At 50.1% G+C, this 14,419-nt stretch overlaps 1 protein-coding gene across 2 annotated transcripts in view; it reads left to right on the top strand.

The window, feature by feature from the left end:
* The window catches only part of CRHR2 (corticotropin releasing hormone receptor 2), a 239,659-nt gene extending 233,133 nt beyond the window's left edge, over positions 1 to 6,526 (top strand). For both annotated transcript variants that reach the window (XM_059729225.1, XM_014608972.3), the window contains one exon: positions 5,358 to 6,526. In XM_059729225.1, the coding sequence (XP_059585208.1) occupies positions 5,358 to 5,498 (141 nt within the window). In that variant the 3' untranslated portion in view covers positions 5,499 to 6,526. The remainder of the gene's footprint in view (positions 1 to 5,357) is intronic.
* Positions 6,527 to 14,419: the final 7,893 nt, after the last annotated feature.

Raw genomic sequence — 14,419 nt, 5'->3', positions numbered from 1 at the left:
CCAGCTCCATTGCTTCTTCTTTCAATGCATTCAGTTTTTCTTTCTTTTCTATGGCTCATTGCCTTGGCATCAAGGTCTTTCCCATCCTGCCCTTTTTACCCGTCTATCATGGGTTTGTGTTGCACACTATGCAGAGGCTCAAGGCGGGCCACCTTACCATTATACCACACATGGTATGAGCACATCAAGCTTTCTTCTGTTCACATGTCCCACACATGGGACATTTCTCCCAAGACAGAGTTGTAAGGCTGCTGCAGCCATGGGCAACTCTAGGATTTTGAAAAGGGGTGCAAATGGTGAGGCGCGACACAACACACATTGTTCTCCCATTAAAAAGAAACTAAAAGCTTTACTAATCATCTAGGACTCCAGGGTTATATTCTTCTGTTTAAGATTGAAACAAAAACAAACACAGCTTTATTGGGCTGCGCGTTCGTTTGCTACGTCCTAGATTAAATATTAAACACACAAAAAATAATCAAAAGATGTTGTTTCATTAGACCTGTAGTCATTAGAAGTAAATGTACATCTCTTTCAGATTCAAACAACATCTAACCTTCTTGAGCATCTTGACAGTCCATCCAGTATGTCACTGAAAGTTATTTCCACACCGGAGTTAATGTTTCCAAGCCCAAATCAATGTGTTTAGCTAGAGTTAAAAACAGTCTACAGAGCTTTGATATAGGAACTGTATTACCAGGAGCAGCTAATAGACAGCAGATTAGCAGAAGAAAGGATTGCTGGATCAGTGGAACATCATGATCATTAAAAAGGGGAGGGGGGTGTTAACACCTGTGGACTGAAAGGCTTAGAAAGCATCAGGTTGATTCTTATGAGCCGTGAAGTCAATTGATTCCCACTGCTGCCCAACTAGGAATGCCTCTCCCCTCCCCCTCCCAGGAAGTTGGTTTTAAATTTAGGTTGAGCAGAAATCACAGCGGGGGTGTGCAACTGCATCACTGCACCCTCCCGCCTCCCACCCGATCCGCCCCTGATCACACCCATCGCTTAGCTTCTTGCTTAGACCACACTTTTATTGTACGGTTACAAGGAATTTGCCAACCATTAACAGAAAGGTAGAGCAGCTGTGATGGATAGTTGGTATCTATTTGATTTAGAAGGACATTTTCTTAAATGTTTTATCATTCTTCCTCTCCCCTTTCCTAGGATGGTCTGTATCAGGTGTAGGCCATGTTTTGGGGCAGAGTGCAAAAAACACCTGCCACTTCAACTTGTAAGATGCTGGCATGCCAAGGGTGGATGGCGGGGGAGCCACCAGGGGCCTGATCCTTGTTGTGGCCATGTAGCCCCAGCCCCTTCCCCGCCATCCACACAGAGGCACGCGTGCCAAGCAAAGTGCCTTTGAGTATCACACTCTTGCACCTGCGCCAGGGGTTGCCTACCCCTGGTCGATATGGTAAATATGGGAGGTGAGATACCCACGAGAGTCTTTCTACTTAGGACATGGGCAAAAAGGTGACAATTCCTTGATTAGGTCATTGAATCATAATACAGAAAGTGTAACCAGACCACTTCCATGACCAGTCACGCCGGCCAAATCCTACCTGTTGAATATCTGAAGGAGCGCTCAGTATGAACAACTCATGACTTCTAATACTTACCAACCTGAATATGCTGATAAGTATTATTCCCTCAGCAGTTTCAAGTAACAAAGAAATGCAGGAAGATCGTGATAATTCACAAGGAATTTGCAAAGAGAAGGAACAATCAAATGAGTAATCTTGTGACCAAAGACAAGCGGTATAGGGAACTTAACTTATAAGTGTCTGCTCCAAAAACACCAATGTCCTCTGTTATCTCAAGTGATCTGGTGTTTATAGAGACAAAGGTGATCACTTCTGTCCCTCGGGCTGCTTGTGTGTGCCCTAATCACTGATAATGATGTCTGTATGCATCCAGATGCTATTATGGGCAAGTGTTGTTGCTATGAGATGATCGATACACTAATGCTGTTGCTAGGATATCACTGACTCTATACATACTTAATAGGCAGGCAATGTATCTGTTGTAAAGTGATTAACAGTTTTCAAGCTGGTTCTCAGAGCTGTTGCTAATTTGTTTAATTGTTTTCTATTGCTGGCAGACCATGAAGTATGTTAGTTTTTATGTTGCTGTACCAATTCTGGCTGTTTTTCCCCCTGAAATACCCTTGATAGGATTTCAGCTTTAGCTGAGATCTTGCCAGAGTTTCAATTCATGATGAGAGAGAAATTGTAATTGATACTTTTCTGGTTGGGCTTTTGACACATCACAAGTATTGTCAGATTGAGTTTATCTCTAACAAATTTGTGTCTGCTGACTTCTGTAAGCGTGCGGCATATTTTCCTATGCACGGCCCATCCTGACAGCCTCGCATATAAAGCGTAAAAGGAGTCAACTCTCATATTACCTAGTTTATCCTCTCTCAAACATCTACGGCAAAGAACAGCATGGTAGCAGCATGCAAATGACTGCTTGCTTAGATTCCCATCTTTATCTCCAGGTCACTCTATTTGACTTGATTGGCTTGAAGCTCAAATGATAAATCTAATCTGGCTTCATTATCCGAGTAAGTATCTGGTGGAAACAAATTGCTCAGAAACATACAGGGGCCATTAAATAACTCATCATCTCCATGCCCCAGCAGAGTTCAGCTAGCAGAGCTACGCGGAGGCATTAGTTATATTAGCCCTGTCAAGCTCTCTTCAAGATAATTTTCAAGGCTACACTGTACATCCACAAGAGCCACCTGCTGTACATGCGCGTGGAGGATGACATTCATCCACTTGGAGAGTTTCTTTGGGACTTACACGGTACACAGACCTTGCGCTGGCCCTTGCACAGCAGTGAATTTACTCAGAGACAAAGAGATCGTATTAGCACAACCTCAGCATTTAGTGAAAGATGTCCACGTGTGAGAGTACAACATGCAAGGCGAGGTGTGCTATTTCCCGCAGATAGAGGCCAAGGGAAAACCCACATTAAGCTCAGGATAATTCGAGCCTGACCCCCTTGAATCCATGTGTGACCCACAGCCTTGGTCACATTCATGCAAATATAATTTGATCACCTGACACAGAAGGCAGGGCAGGATCCTTCACCTCTCCAAATACACGGGGCAAACAACGCTGTGAACGTGGTGTTTCACTGCTGTCTTGGGAGCACAGAAAAGCAGCTGCATTTCTGACGCTCCTGGAGGCCAGTGACTTCTTTGCATATAAGTCATATTTTCTAAAAAGAATGGATGGATCAGATAGTCGCTCAGCATTACTCTCAGCGTCTGACCTGGGAGCATAGGGGCAGGCGGGACTTGCCATTCACCGAATCTCTCAAGGAGCTGGTTCCTAAATCCTTTCTAAAATGGATCCAAAACCATGTTAAAGCAGTTAGGTGTTTTTCTCCTGTTCCTTCTGTTGGTTGGCACTTCCAGATCCTCTCTCTCCTGGCAATTAGAAACCTCCTCCTGATTTCCAGCCTAAATTTATTCCCAGCCAGTTCAGACCTATTTCCTATGGTGCTAGCTATACCCTTTAGCATAAATAGCTCCTGTCTCTCCTTGCTGATGTTTTTCTGGGTCCCCTCCCGGCCTTCACTTTGCTAATAGGAGCCTGTGAATGATTTCATTTCCTATTGAGAAAGGGATCCTTCCATGTTTGTCAATGGGAGCGTGCCAATAGAGCTGGACAAACACTGAATGGGGATAGCGTCTCAGTAAGAAGGCACATGAGTTTTGTTTGGTGTGCAGTAATTTAAAGGGAGACTGTTGACCTGCAGTATCTTCATCCGGCTGGCAGTGTTTTTGTAGGTATTACCATATCACACATGCCTTTCCCCCAAAAAACAGCTCTCTAAAATTGAGGTGCATGTCTAATGCGAGGAAGCCAGCTTTCCTCACTGGAATAGGAGCATGATGGAGTAGGCGTGTGAAGACGCGGTGCTGCAAGAGGGCTGCCAGCTTCTCTGTGAGCCGTCTGAGCAGCCAAAATCTGCTGCCTATTGGAAAGTGGCTGTGAAAGGGTTAATGATGGACAGTTGTGGGTCCGGCAGGCTCCTCTTCTTTGCTGGCTGAAAGAGAAGCTGGCAGGCATTGGGCAGCACAGCCTCTCCATGAAAAAGCCAGCCTGGGAAGCCTGGGAAAATCATTTCTTCTGCATTTTGCCTTCCAAAAACAAAGGATGTGTCCTGTTTGGGGCCATGGGGTATGCGAGAAAATATAGTACTATTAGAGTATCACCAGGGGCTTCAAATGGGAGCAGACACAAGGCATATATATAATAAGAGATGGTCCCTGGCCTGACACACTTGCAGTCTAAACCCAGAAGATGGACAACGTGGGGGGATATATGAGGGTGTTATCCCCCCCGTGTGTCAGCATTGAAGCATGGCAAGATTAAGGCCTCGCTCCAAAAAAAGGACTCAGGCATGGGACTGCTGAGCATGCACACAGGTGCACGTTTGGTGCTACCCAGCTCTGTGCATAGAAAGTGCAAGGCTTGGTTAGGTGCTGGAGATTTCAGTCTTTAAATGGAGACCCTTAGGTGACTAGGAGTGGGAATCAGCACTGTAAGATGGCAGATCCCCAAGTCTGTCAATAGGAAAAGCAGAAATCCTGCCTGTTCTTGGGACTTGTGTAGCAGTGAGATGTCTGTCTACAAGTGTGAGGGTCTCCAGGAGGCTGGGGTCAGGGCTGGGGACCCACCCATAGGCATAGACACATCAGTTGGCCCTTTGCATCCAGGAGACTGGCTCCCTCTGTTTCTTTTAAGACACAGACATTCAAGGTGCACCAAAACCTAGTGGTTAAAGCACTCCTCCAAGAAGTGGGAGGAGCTGGCTTCAAGAGCCTTTTCGGGATTCAAACCCACATCTTCCACCACCCACTAGAGTGCACTTACCATCAGACTAGGGACTAGGCTGGGCTGGGGGTACCCTCTACTCTCCCATAATGCTGGGCCCCTGGGAAGCTGAGAAGATGAGACTAATTGGCAGAACAAGCAAGGGGGAGCCATAGGAGCTGTGCAAGCTGGCCTGGACTCCAGGTCCATACTGCAGTGCTTATTCTTCATGGAAGTTTGTGGCTGCTACAATTTCGATCCTAGGTTAGTCAGCCATGCCTCATCTCCCCCTCTATAAAATGGGAATAGCACTCCACTGCTTCGCAGGGGCATTGTGATGATAAATGCATTACATGCACTCAGTGCCTATGGAGGTAGGTGCTGTAGAAGCACCTAAGATAGACTGTAAAGCCCCAGAAAATGGTAAAGGAGATATGGGTTGGCTTCCTAGCGAGTGTTTCTTTGACTGGGGGAGACCACCTCTGTCCATGTATTCACGTCCTTTCCTCTCTCTCCCATTAGGTCCGCTCAGCCGCAAGGAAAAGATGGCATCGCTGGCAGGACCACCATTCCCTCCGCGTCCGTGTGGCCCGGGCCATGTCTATTCCCACCTCCCCAACGAGGATCAGCTTCCACAGCATCAAACAGACTGCGGCCGTTTGATGGCACAGAAGCCCAGAGGCCTTCTCTTCCTTTCTCTTCCCCTTCCCTCTTCCTTTTTCTTTGCACCGTGCTCTTTCGGCAGTGAGGTGACCCCCTTGTGTCTTTGTGGACATTCATCCATTTATGCCCGATGCTGCTTTAAGGCAACCAGCCAAATATATAACATAGGAGAGGACAGTGGGGGGGGTGTGGGGAGGGCAGGGAGCAAAGTAGAAAGAAGAACAGGAGTCAAAACTGTTTGCTCAATGAAGAGATTTTCAGCCTGTAGCCATGAAGAATAAGACAGCCGGATGGAAGGAAAATTGGGTTTTTCACGGGTTGTTTTTTTTCCCCTTGAACTAGGGTGGCTCCAAAGACTTTCTAAAGAACCGCCCACCTTGTTGCATCTTTCCATGCCCAACAGTTCCAGCCACTTTGCTCGGCAGCCTGTCCACCTCCTCCTTTGCTCTTGGGAAAAGTTTCTCCTCTGCAGAGCTGGCCTTCAAGTGCACGAGGCAGTAAATGGAAGACGATGTTGAAGGTGTTGTGGAGAATCAGAACTTGGACACCTTCTCCATGTCTGCCCCGATAGAAGGGCATTGGCCCGTATGGAAATCAGTGGGCTCTTTGTCTGGTCCGAAGCCAGCCCTACGGACAGAAAAGGTTTTGAAACCTTCAAACTCTGTAATATCTCTAGATCTCTCTATAAATTATTCTCACTCATCTCCGCTTTAGCCCGATAGTTTCGACATTATGTAAAATAGCCTTTGGACGTCTTTATTTGCTTTTACCTGGGGGAAGGTAGGGGAGGGCAAAGGGACACCCTGAGGATTTTCTCAATTGTGTTGCTTGGTTTTTTGATTCAAAAAGGGAAGCTCTGTAAAAAAAGGCGATGATGGGTTTTGAGTTACGAGGATAGTGCTCAATGCTGCACAAAGAATATCTATTCATCATTTTGAACTAGAACAGGTGCATCTAGTTAGGCTTTTTATGTGATGTTCAGAAATATTGTATATTTTCAATAATAAACACTATTCTGGGTTGGTTTCTATTGAACAAGAGGTCTTTTTCCCAGGGGAAAGATGAGGAAATGGGTTCTGGCCGTTGGTGAAGTTGAGAGGGTTTTAGAAGCACAAAAAAAGGCAGGCAAAAATATAACCCATCTTCAACAGTGACAAAATGGGAAAAACCTACTTGAAGATGAATTGCAGGAAAGGGCTCTTAATGGCAGAGGAAATGCCTCCATCCTTATTATACCAGGTTCCTAGTGAGCAGTGCCCCTTACAGAGCAGCCCTGTTTCTCTGCATCGGTCCTTCCATCCGGGCTCTGTTACAGCAACAGAGGAAAACAGGTTACAAAATAGCTTTTCATAGAAAAGTAGGGCTGGAAGGGACCTCCAGAGGTCTGCTCCAAAGAGTTCTCTCTCTTTGCCTTCTACACAAGAACATGGTCAGCGCTGCGGTCATCTGGTTTTTTCCGAGTTGCATCAGTATAACTTTGCAGGCATTTAGGGATGGAAGCTGCTCAGGATGAGGACTACATTTGGTGTCTAAGCTCACAGTCCTCTCTTCAAACTGGCATCTCCTCAGCAGTGAACAAAGTTATATTGGCCCAGAGGGGGACTTTTGAGTCCTGATGTTATTGGAGGCAACACCATTGTATAGTTGTTTCTATTCTGAGATGAAGCTCTGTGTCAATGTTGATTGACTTGACATGCTTCGGGTGAAGTTGGAGAACACTGAGCACATTAAAATGCTGTGAATTCCATCTACCTGGGATGCTTACGTTCATTTAAGGGGCTGGAGCTGGATGCATGGAGAAGAAATCATGCTCCCTCCTGCAGATACCTGGCTGGTGAAAGTACTTGCCTGCTTTGTGTGGATAGTGTGAGGTTGAGAGAGCTAATGGACCTACAGCCCTTGAGGGATTGTAAAGCACAGAGAGGCGTGTGGGATGTTTGCAGGAAAATGGAAAGCTCTTCCAAACCAAGCAGGTTTCTGCTTTGCTCCAGTTTCAAAAGAAAATGGCTCCAATTTGGGGTAAGTAGCCATTCCAGCCACTCTGGTTATTGTAGGATGCAAGCCCACGGTTCCAGCCGTCAGCTTTGTCCCCACTCTCCTATGCACGTCACCCCCTCGCCCCCCCAGGGATCTCAGTCTCACATGTCAGATGCTGCTAGTTGCAAGAATGAAATTTCCCATTTCACACATGGCACAGCTCCATCCCACCTCTGTACAAAAGGAAAGCTGGGTGGTTCCTGCAGCGGCGTCTTCTCCCTGCCTGCCAAACAATTATAGTTTTTTGAGCACCCGTTGTTATTTCTTGCTTTCTACCAAAAATACTTCAATGGTAAGCACTTTGGGCCAGAGGCTATCTTTCTGTTGTGGGTTTGCCCACCACATAGCACAACAATGTCCTAGTCCACTTGCTCTCCTAGGCATCATGGCAACCTTAATAATGATTATCTTGGCAGGCCAAGGGCCATACAGTCCCCAAGGGATTTTCTTTTATACTTCTGGCCCAGCCAAGAACTTTTCCCACTTCTATAGTCCCATGAATCTTGGTTTGGTTGAGCATCCGGATAGTTTGGAGTTTGCCCCATCGATGCCAAGTACCCACTGACCAGAACCTCTGCAGGGCCAAGGAATAGTCTCACATGAATGGGTATGCAAACTTACTGCTAATTTACACTAGTGTAAATTGAAACATTAGGACCATTCCCCTAAAATATTGTGGCTCTACCCCCATTTCATTTATCTCCCAGAAGGCCAGAGCCAATGTGTGGTGGGGAGGGTTATAATTTGCATCCGGTAACGCAGGAAGGGCTGGGTGGACTGTGAGGCTTTGCACTGCCCCACAGACAAGCCCCATCCCACTTCTCTACTTAGTAGCCATCGATTAATGAAAGCTTGAAATGTTCATGGAGTCATAGGGCTAGAAGTGACCTCGGGAAGTCACTAAATCCAACCTCCTGCTCACGCAAGAGGGTGATCCCTGCCTAAACCGTGCCAGCCAGGCGTTTGTCTCACCTGATCTTAAAATCTTCCAGTGCTGGGGACTCCACAAGATCACTCAGAAATCTGTCCCAATGATTAACCACCCTTACAGTTTACAGGCTGTTTCTAATAGCTTAACCCAGTGGGAGCAAACCTTTTTGGCAAGGGTGCCATGAATTAGCCCCGCCACCTCTGCAAGTGCCACTCTGATCTCCTACCCCTCCCTGATCTGCTGTTCTGCTTTCTGCTTCCTGGCCTGTGCTCCCTGACAGATCAGTTACTCTGGTTTGGGCTTCCTGCCCTGGTGCCTTTATGCTGCTACCTGCTCCCTGATCTGCTGCATGTCACACGTGGGCTGCCTGTGCCACAGGTTGGCCACCCCTGAGCTAACCTAAGTCGTCCTTGTTGCCATTTCAGCCCATGGTTTCTTGCCTTTTCCCCTGTGGAACAAATGGCGCTCTATTTGTATTAAAAAGAGCATTTACAGTAGGGGTTTCCTAAGTGCTCCCCATGAATCATGTAAGGTACACCCAGGTACACCCAAGGGTATGCCCTATTCTCACTCGGATGGGAAGGGTAGGCAGGAGGGGGTGCTGTGAGAGGGATGCCAGAATTGCGAGCAGATCCCTCTTTCCTCTACAGAGTTAGCCCAAGCTCAAAGTTATTAACTATATACAATTTATTAAGTTATAATATACATAAACATAAAACTAAATATCATATACATGTACCCAAGCAGCCTCCGCTGCTCCCTGGCTCCCACGGCTCGAGCCCATGCACCGCCCTGTGCACCGTGGGACCTGGCCACTTGCCAGGAGATGGGGCTTGAGCCGCCTCGCTGTAGCCCCAAGGCCTTTGCCCCATGCACTGCCCCACACACTATGACTGCTGGTCCTGCCGGGGTTGCAGGCTCGAGCCGCTGCTTGTGGCTCCCACAGCCTGGGCTCCACACACCAAACCATGCACCATGATGGTCCTGAGCAGTCTCACACCACTCCTAGGGCCAGGTCGCCCTACACCATCCCTGTGCGCTGTCAACAGCCCAAGCAGTCTTGCAGCGCTCCCAAGGCGGCTGCTCCTCCAGTGGCAGCTTCAGGAGCCTTGGGCCTATTGCCCACTGGGGGAGAGCTCCCCAGCTTTCCCCAGCCCTCCCGCTGGGCACGTGGCTCCTTTTATACGCTCCAGGCTCCGCCCCAAAGTCTTCCAGACCTGACAGTTTGCAGTCTTCAATCAGGTCCAGGGGAGCTCTTCTCCCCCTCCCCTCAGGAAAGGGGCATGACTTTATTTCTCCTGATGCCTCCTGATGGGTGGATGGGCTCCACCAATCAAAACAGCAGGATCTCAAGCCTGGGACTCAACCCAAGCTCTGAAAGGTGGGCCTGCTACAATCATTTATCTGTCCCACAGAGGGTTGTTTTCAGCATGGCTACCCTCTGTGGAGACTCAGCCGATTGGGACAGTTCAGGAGCAATTGTCTTGTGGAACTTAGGAACAGCTGTGTCTGTCCCAACACAGGTTGTGCTACATCTCTGGAACCTAAGGGTATAGCCTTCCAGATTCATTATGTTGTGTGTCTTCTCCCTCACTTCCACTAGCTTGATGTCCTACCCATGATGGGGACCTCTGGGAGCAAACCTATGGGAACCCCCAGGTTTAAACACAAGGCACTTTACTGTGCCTTAAACTAATCTAATGCACAGTAAAGTGTCACTGTCTACACATGTGAGGAATGTACTGTGTATTAAATTAGTCTAATGCCTTGTTTGATAGCACCAGCACCTACAGGTACTAGAAAAACAGCACATTAGCTAATGCACCATAGCACACATGTAGATGATGACCGGGATTAAATTGCTCCTGGTCAGCCCAGGTAGCAGGGGGGCCTGGCTAAGCCCCGATGTGGGGGGAGCTGTGCCAGCTGTAGGAGCAGCTGTCTCCCTACCACATGGGGCTCAGGATGGGTCCTGGTCCCCACATGGCTGGGAAGATAGCTGCCCCTGCAGCTAGCACAGTTCTCCCTGCCTGGTGGAGATCAGGACTAGCCCTATGCCCCCTGCCAGCCCCCAGGGATGGCACCTGGGGGTGCCTGGAGCTCCCCCTGGCTGCTGCAGAGGGGCAGAGCAGGGAAGGAGCAGCCCTGGACTGGGCTGCTCCTGTCAGGTGCAATTTGCTCCCGATGGCTGCAACCACATGAGCATGGACATTGGGTTCCCCAGGTATAAATAGCAGCGGCCCCCCTTGTAGTACCACTGGTTGCCCCCAGGGAACTCCTGTGCCATGTGCCATCTGGTGCATAGCAGGTTACCCTGGGTGGGAGGCTGGGGCCAGCACTGGGCTTGCCCCAGTAGCCTTACCTCGGGTCCTGGGGGCTTCCTGAAGCTGCAGCAATAGGGGCCCTGCCACGTGGAGCCTGTGGTTTTGAGTGGTTTTGAGTGGCATGTGCTGACCCCGCATGCGCCGCTCCACTTTTTGTGTGTGTGGTGTTTTTGACCCCTGGGTATCCATGGGTCAACACCGCCCCCCCCAACCTGCTCCCTTGCAGTGTGGAGAGCAGCTAAACACGTGGTGCCGGACACATGTCTGTGGAGCCACATACTGCATGGCTGTACTTGTCTGGATGCAGCCAATGCGGGTGCATGTGTAGACGTGTGCCCAGGAGCACATCAATGAGCCTGACTTTTCTGTGCAAAAAATTCAGGCCCATTAATTGCACGTGTAGATGCGCCTACTGAGTCCTTGGACTTCAGTATTAGAGAGTGATTGGGAGTCTACAGGTCAGAAATAGGAAGGCTGATTCTCTAAGATAGACCCATTTACTCCACACCGGCTGCATTAATAGGGGAAATGTTGCTCTCAAACGATGTTTTTGCAAGGAGTCCTTTAAAACAGGATAGCTACTAGGACTGCTCTCTGGGCAGGACACCTGTTTGAAAACTGACTTCTGCAAGGTTTTCCTGTCAGAGTGGTGCATTTGCAGGTAGTTTTAACTGAGGGAGGGTTTGCTTATTGGTATTGATTGTGAGGTATTTTACCTTGTGGCCGCAGAAAGATACATTTGATAGGCTTGCTTCGCCATGGAAGACCCCTGCAGCCTGTCCTAATATCCAACCTCCCCTGCCGTAATAGCACGGTGACATTCCTCCAAAGCCCTGCAACGTGACTACGGCCTGGATCTCTGCCAGTTGCCTTTTCAAGAGCAAGCTTTTGCCGAGTTCCCGAAAGAGCCGTAAAGAGAAATTCTGATTGTGGCATTTTACCAGCGTGTACGGAGTGGGAGTCAAGAGACAATAGCTCTAAAGAGGTGCCAGGGATTGTAGCTCTGGAAACAGCTCATCTTTACACACATGAATGTCAATAATTTGATGCTTCCCAAGAAAGGCAAGATTTCTGTCCTCTCAGGCAGAGCTTAAGCCATCACAGGTCTTCCGAAGTCAATGGAACAAGGCCCATTGATGCCCTCTGAGGGGCTGGAGTATGCCCATGTGACATGGTATTTCATATCAAGCGTTTCCAATGGCCTTTAAACTGGATGAATGGGCCATCATTGACCTAACTGAGCTTTGGATCAGGCCTCAAATAGTTTTATAGCTACTGACACCAGAGAGGACAAAACAAAGAAACTCCTTAACTGTCTGCAAGTGTCAGAAGCTAGTGCCCGTTGGTGTGCAAGTGGTTTGCTCAGCAATGTTCAGTCTGAGTAATGAGCACCAGCAACTCCTGCATGAAAACCGCTGGCACAGCGGACCAGAGTAATAGTGGCAAGGATGTGCTGAGACTGCAGGTGATCATGCTATCATCAGTATTGTTTCTCTGTTACCTTGGGTTACCCTGCCAGCCTGGAGCCACCTGTTTTCTATTCTACACTTAGACCAGACGTACAGGGCAGACGGCCGCTGCCACAGCTACGTCAGTCAGGACGAGAAGAGGCGTGATCTCTCGCCGGCAGTGCTGTTTCAGAAGTTCCTGTATAGAGGCAGTTATGGTAAAACCATGCTCCTAGTGGCGTGGCTAGGGTCGGTAGTGAGTAACAAGCACAGAGAGCAGCTTTGCAGGTACAGCTGCACCCATTCAGAGTGGTATGCCCATCTAGTGTACTCCAATATGGGTTGAGTGCTTTATACTGTAGCTGTAGCACTGGGCCATGGGGCGAGGTGGACCCCCCGCCATGCCTGCTCCATGCGCAGCACCCTACTGGCTGCACATCATGCCTCCCTGCACACCTGCACCTCATGCCACACCACGCTGGGTGCCCAATGCCACACCCTGACCATGCCCTGCATCAGGTGGCCGCATGACAGCCCCCATGTCACACCCCCCACACCCCAGGGCTGCGTGCCACTGACCCCCGCACAGTCACATGCCACACCCCCCGTGCGCCCTGCACCACACCCTGGGGCCATGGTTGCTCCCCACACCACATCCTGTGGCTGCACACTACCCCACCCCCGCGCAGCTGCACACCATGCCCCCCGGCATGTGCTGCACCACTCCACATGCCACAGTGCGGCAGCTGGCAGGTGCTCCCTCCACCACAGCCGCTCCTCGTGCCATGCCCACACACCACATCTCCCCCCTCCACACCACTGCATATCACAACCCCTGTGCCATATCCCGGGACCACTCCCCACACCACGACCACCCCCCATGGCTGCACCCCTCCCATACAGGCATGCACCCTGCACTGCACCCCGGGACCACTCCCTGCGCCACGCAGCCAGCACCGTGGCCAGTCCTCACACCATGCCTCACAGCCACGTGCCATGCCCCCATGTGCCCTTCCAGAGCCACTCCCCACACGTGCTATGCCCCCACATGCCAACCCCAGGGTCACACAGCTGATGAGTTTTTCCTGTGCTGTGGCCACTCCCTGCACCATGCCCTGTGGCTGCGTGCACCCTCCTACATAGCTGTGTGCCACCCCCCACCATGCACCTTGCACCACACCTGAGGGCCACTCCCCACACCAAGGGTGGGCAAAATGTGGCCCACGGGCCAGATGCAGCCCGCCAGGCCATTCTATCCGGCCTGCAGGGCCCCTAAAAAATTTATAAAATTAATATTTATCTGCCCCTGGCTGCCTGTTATGTGGCCCTCGATGGCTTGCCAAACTCAGTAAGCACCCCTCTGCCCAAAATAATTACCCCATGCCAAGCGGCCACAGCTGGCAGGTGCTCCCCCCACATTAGGCAGCTGGTGAGCTTTCCCAGTGCTGTGGCCACTCCTTGTGCCAGTCCCCGCAGCTGTGTGCCACCCCCCCACCCCCGTGCACCCTGGGCCACATAGCTGCAGCCAGTGGGTGCTCCCCATGCCGTGGCCACTCTTTATACCACAGTATGTGGCCACACGCCACCCCCCTCCCCCGTATTCCCTGCCCCACTCTCTTGGGCCGCTCCCCATGCCATGCAGCTGGCGAGCACTCCCCATGCTGTTTCCGCCCCCCGCACCACTCCCCTCCCCATGGCCACGTGCCAGCCCCCACACACAGCCACGCACCACACCCCCTTGCGTGCAGAGAGTGGTGGGGCGGTGCGGGGCTGGACCCAGAGCAACAGGGGGAGCGGGCCATGAACCAGAATGGCAGCTGTGGAGGGGGAAGCAGGACTGGACCCAGAGCGGCTAGGGGAGGGCCCAGGACCAGAAGCTGGTCTCCATCCCTGCCCTCCCACCCCTTTCATTCATGATGAGCGTTTTGCTAATAAATAATAATAATGATGATGGCATCCTGAGGAGGTGCTACCACAAGCCAAAGTCTTGTCGCTGAATTGGGGCACGATGGACTATGACTGAAACGATGGTACATGTGCTGCAGCTCCGTAGAAGCGGCAGTGAGCAGTGATGCTCTGGAGTTGTATCTTTGAACTGCATTTCCTCCCCTGCCCATTCTCCCAAGGGCAGCGGTAACTCAGGACTAGATTTTAAAAGATATTTAGGCACCTCATTCCCAT

This window comes from Alligator mississippiensis, chromosome 5 (genome assembly GCF_030867095.1).
Source record: "Alligator mississippiensis isolate rAllMis1 chromosome 5, rAllMis1, whole genome shotgun sequence".
In the NCBI taxonomy this organism is placed as follows: domain Eukaryota; kingdom Metazoa; phylum Chordata; order Crocodylia; family Alligatoridae; genus Alligator; species Alligator mississippiensis.
This window is presented reverse-complemented; position numbering and strand designations above follow the sequence as displayed.